Raw genomic sequence first — 2,085 nt, 5'->3', positions numbered from 1 at the left:
GTAACAAATGATTTATAGAAACTAATTATGCTCTATAAAAAAAATCTAACCATTTCAATCTCTTTTATTTTAGAAATTCATCTAATTAACCATTTCAATCTCTTTTATTTTAGAAATTCATCTAATTTTAATTTTAATTCTAAAATAAAAATATTTCCATTTAACTTAAAATTAGTTACCCTCAAACTTCATCAAACTCCCTATTACTAAATTATATTGAAATTAGTAAAAGTTAAATATATGTATGAAACTTTTTTGAAAATTTAAAGGTACTTTTTTTTAAACCAAATATTAACAATTTCTATCCCTTGTTAGAGAAACACAACTCTCCACAATGGTATGATATTGTCCACTTTGAGCATAAGCTCTCATGGCTTTGCTTTGGGTTTCCCCAAAAGGGCTCATACTAATGAAGTTAGTATTCCTCACTTATAAACCCATGATCACACCCTAAATTAGTCGATTTGGGACTTCCATCATCCAACACCTCCCCTCGAACAAAGTGCGCCTCCCCTTAATCGAGGCTCGACTCCTTTGGAGTCTTAGTCATTTTTTACTGCCTTCGAGGAGGGGCTTAGCTCCTTTTCTTTAAGAGTTCTTTGTTCGATATTTGAGGATTTACCAATCTATTGGCACGACTAAGTTTAGGGCATGGCTCTGATACCAACTGTCACGGTCCTGCATTCTTGACCGTGCGGCGTCGTGATCTATACACGCTCACGACCAGCCTTAAGGGAAATTAAGCCCCATTATATTTTCATTATCATCATCACTCTTTTTTTCTTCACTTTCGACATTCACATCCTTCTCCTTCTTTGATCGTGCATCCTTTGTCTTCTTCGACTCCTTAACAACAAGAACGGGAACAGAGGTAGGGGCGAGGACGCCTTCCTTCTCCATGGTCTTAGGCTTGCTAGTGCAACCACCCATGTTTATAAGGGAATTAAAAAGATGTTAAAAAAAGAGAAAGGAAGATGTTGGAGAGAAAGAAGGCCAAATTAGGACTTCTTTCTCTTCTTATTATTGTGAAAAAACAAGGGTTGGGATGGACTCATTTCCATCATCCAACATCCCTAACTAATTATAAGACTATTTTTTAATTTTTTTTAAAAAAATTTAACTGATTTTTAACTCTAAAAAAAGTTTAATTGTATTATTGAAACTTTAGAGTATTTTTTTTAATTTAAATTTTTTTGTTTTTTTTACTATTTTTTTAAAAGACAAATTTAGTATTCACTCTTTTGAAAATGTGCCTTAATCCTATAAATTTTTTTTGAATGGATCTTCATAATCACCAAACATATAAAAAAAATAAAAAGAAAGAACAAAAAAATGAATCTTTTGGGGTTCTCTCTGCTTCATTTTTCCATTTTTCTCTCATCCATTTCTTGCCATTGTTGACTCATTGACGGACTGAAGCATTCTCATAGATCTCTATCTGCCTTCCTCTTCACTTCTCCGCCCCCTCTAGTGGCGTTCCTCTTCACCTCTCCGCCACCACCTACGCGAAGCTTCTTTAAATCTCCACCACCGGCAGCATTTCTCTTTCCCTCTCCGCCACCTCCTACGCAAAGCTTCTTTAAATGTCCACCTCCGGCGTCGTTTCTCTTCCCCTCTCCGCCACCCCCGGTGGCATTTCTCTTCCCCTCTCCGCCACCACCTGCGCGAAGCTTCTTTAAATCTCCACCCCCGGCAGCGTTTCTCTTCCCCTCTCCGCCACCTCCACCGCAGCCAATGAATTGATGTGAAGACTGTACAGAAGATCAACCACGCCAGAGAAGATAAGTTGATTGGGGTGAGAGATGTTCTGAACAAGAGATAACACTTTTAATTCAAGCCCTTTAATAATGTAACAATAAAATTTTATGATCACTACTTTTGTTTTAAAAATAGGTTTATCATTATATAAATATAACTTTATTTCACGTTTAAAAAAATATTCATAAATTTTCAAAAATAGTATTAATATTTATAATTTATTGAACATATAAGAGAACTTCTATATTAATATTTGAATGAAAAAATATTAGAGTTTTAAAATTTAAACAAATTTGATTTGATTTGATTTTTTTTTTTTTTTTTTTT

General features: G+C 34.3%; 1 protein-coding gene across 1 annotated transcript in view; it reads right to left on the bottom strand.

Annotated features, from left to right (window-relative positions):
• The window catches only part of LOC111443608 (circumsporozoite protein-like), a 2,568-nt gene extending 1,638 nt beyond the window's left edge, over positions 1-930 (bottom strand). The window contains exon 1 of the mRNA XM_023081504.1: positions 802-930. Coding sequence (XP_022937272.1) covers positions 802-930 — 129 coding nt within the window. The remainder of the gene's footprint in view (positions 1-801) is intronic.
• Positions 931-2,085: the final 1,155 nt, after the last annotated feature.

Source organism: Cucurbita moschata, unplaced genomic scaffold (assembly GCF_002738365.1).
Source record: "Cucurbita moschata cultivar Rifu unplaced genomic scaffold, Cmos_1.0 Cmo_Scf00005, whole genome shotgun sequence".
Classification (NCBI taxonomy): Eukaryota; Viridiplantae; Streptophyta; class Magnoliopsida; order Cucurbitales; family Cucurbitaceae; genus Cucurbita; species Cucurbita moschata.
This window is presented reverse-complemented; position numbering and strand designations above follow the sequence as displayed.